This window comes from Sphaeroforma arctica (genome assembly GCF_001186125.1).
Source record: "Sphaeroforma arctica JP610 unplaced genomic scaffold supercont1.39, whole genome shotgun sequence".
NCBI lineage: Eukaryota > Ichthyosporea > Ichthyophonida > Sphaeroforma > Sphaeroforma arctica.
In genome coordinates, this window is record NW_014040519.1 from 119,719 (window position 1) to 122,342 (window position 2,624).

At 45.5% G+C, this 2,624-nt stretch overlaps 1 protein-coding gene across 1 annotated transcript in view; it reads right to left on the reverse strand.

Annotated features, from left to right (window-relative positions):
• Nucleotides 1-786: 786 nt before the first annotated feature.
• Nucleotides 787-2,624, reverse strand: part of SARC_01065 (hypothetical protein) — a gene marked incomplete at both ends in the record, with an annotated part of 2,731 nt that continues 893 nt past the window's right edge. Inside the window, 3 exons of the mRNA XM_014305230.1 lie at nucleotides 787-924; nucleotides 1,076-1,194; nucleotides 2,253-2,372. Of these exons, the coding sequence (XP_014160705.1) occupies nucleotides 787-924; nucleotides 1,076-1,194; nucleotides 2,253-2,372 (377 nt within the window). The remainder of the gene's footprint in view (nucleotides 925-1,075; nucleotides 1,195-2,252; nucleotides 2,373-2,624) is intronic.

Genomic DNA, 2,624 nt, shown 5'->3' on the forward strand with positions numbered 1-2,624 from the left:
TATATATGCATTCCTGGATGAGTAGTAAAAACTGTTAGAGCTCAACGCGCTCAACATACGTATGAAACAGGAAGCCGATGTGTGCAGGAGAGCTAAATAGACATCAGACTACACGCAAACATAAAGGGAACCTCGCCTTAAGGCGATTGAAGTTCCCCATTCATATATGCACCCAACAATCACGATCAGAGGGACAGACTCCTGACCACACTCCACTCATAAAGTGTTAGAGTGCTGAGCCAGATATTACCAGCTAGCACACACTGCACCGTAGAAAATGATTGCCATAAGGAATTGCAAACGAGTGTTTGGGTTTGGCCGTGAGTATCAAATAGTGGCCTAACTTAACATACCTGTGTGACAACGGCAAGGTTTAAGGACAGCAGTATTATCAGTAGGTCTCGATAAAGAGAAACCAGGTACCTATAAACCATTATCGGAACTGCTACTATGATGACGATTTGCTGCATGTCGAGAGAAAATCAGGCGCCACTTTTGAGAAACTCTCTATTTTGCTGTGGTGAAAACACCGTCACATTTTGACCAAAAACAGTCCAATACATGAGTCAATATACATATCTGTGGAGCCTCGCACTCGCAGTCTTAAACACCAGGACTTTTGCTCAGGGACGGTGCGAAATAGATAATAGTGATCAGTAATTGGCGGTTGTCAACACTACTCCGAGTCTCGGGGTAGTAGCGCAAAAGGGAAACAAAAAATAGCCCCGATTTAAAACAAATAATTATTGACCACAATGCAAGCCCATACATATGGCACCACTTTTGCTACTCCCCATACATCGCAGATTGTGCCAGATCGGGTTTTGAGAGCACAAAGTGGTCTTTCCGATTCACAGGCGACCTAATTCTTCCAATCAGGTCATCCGCAGAGTCGCCCACGGCCATAGAACAACACAACACGGTCTAAGATGAAACACAGCCCCGCGGCGCAATAAGCGAATCAACTACCACAGCAAGCCACACACAACACATCTATTTCACCTGAACCGTCCGCATGCTACAAGTAAGTGGGTACAAGTAAGTGGGTGTGATGACCCTCAGTCAAGCACCATACCTGAAACCAGAGAAACCAGGCCAGGCCAGACCGGTTGAATTGGCCGCAACCCGAATTAACGAGTGGACACACTTCGTCCAGGGATACCAGGGATCCGAATGTGATGACCGAGCCCGCGACTGTAAAGTGGTTGGGAATCAGTCAGCAACAAAGACACATCGGCGTACAGCACAGAACAGATGTGCCTACACTACTGAGCGTCAGGTCAATGGCACGGTCTAAACTACGCACTGCACAGCTCAGGAGGTCCATAAACCCTCCTGGTGTGACTACACAAGCAAGTTTCGCCTACTGTAGGATGTATGATCTACTGAGAGACCCAGATGTGTATACGCAAAGCACAGTGTCTTGGGAGAGCATAGGAGGGTTACGCTGTACATGCTTACGGGAACAAGTGTGGATAAAGTCACCGCTCAAAATGGGACGGACGGCTGCTACCAGCGTCAATGATACTACGTCATGATCAAGTTTGAACCGTAAGCAAACCAGTCCGTGAAAGACTCGGCTCCGGAACAATCAACTAACCTTTTTTGTACAACTGATATTTACCGCCGTCTTGGTTCTACGGATAACTCCCCCCCCCCCACGCCTCTTATTACATATACAAAATGATGTGTCAGCTACGAAAAGGCGCATTCGCAAACACGCAGCACACATAAAAACACAGGCACCAGCATATACATGAATATCAATGGATCGCGAAATGAAGCTACATACCAGCGATACCAACTCAGGCGCACATAAACATTTCACGTCTGCGCACATAAACACTTCACGTCTGCGCAAGTTGTGTCACACGCCGGGACGGAGACACACATGGAAATGAACCCAAGTATACTCATACTCAAAGACAAGCAAAGCAAGGGTCCCAGGTTCAGGTTTGGATTCGATATCAGATATGCTCATGCACACCGAGTATATACAATCGCATTTATACAAGAAATTCACCACACGTGTGGACACAGACGCAAGCATCAACACATTTGAATTAAACTTTCATTCAAGACGTGATGAACGCGTACACCCACAGCCACACACAGACGGGCAGACACACCCTACCACACTGAGAATAAACCTGCACACACTTTATGTCTGATTCAAAGTATCAAGCATGTCTGAGTTTGGCTCATACGAACGGGAGACTTGCTTACGCGGCACTATCGCACCATGCGCATACCTGATAGAATACTTAAAGCGCCGAACACAACCGAACCCAGCCAAGGAAAGAGTTTTGCATTCTTCGCTTGGTTCTTTAAGGCGACGGCTAATTCTTTCTCGGCCAAAGTCGGCTGTTGGTCTGTCGAATGAGATTGCTTTTAAGATTTATGTGTACAATATAAAGTGACAAGATAAAAACACCAAGCTCAACCGTTAATATGAAGTCGTTGATGCAAATGCGATAAGTGATCACTACCGATTATGACTATTTCAAGTAAAGACGTACGTGCATTCAGTTGCGAGCATATATACTTCGGGCGCATAACAAGAGCGCACCTATGATATAATTATAAATATAAGAAAATATTGTTCCAAAATCGAGTTAAGAAAA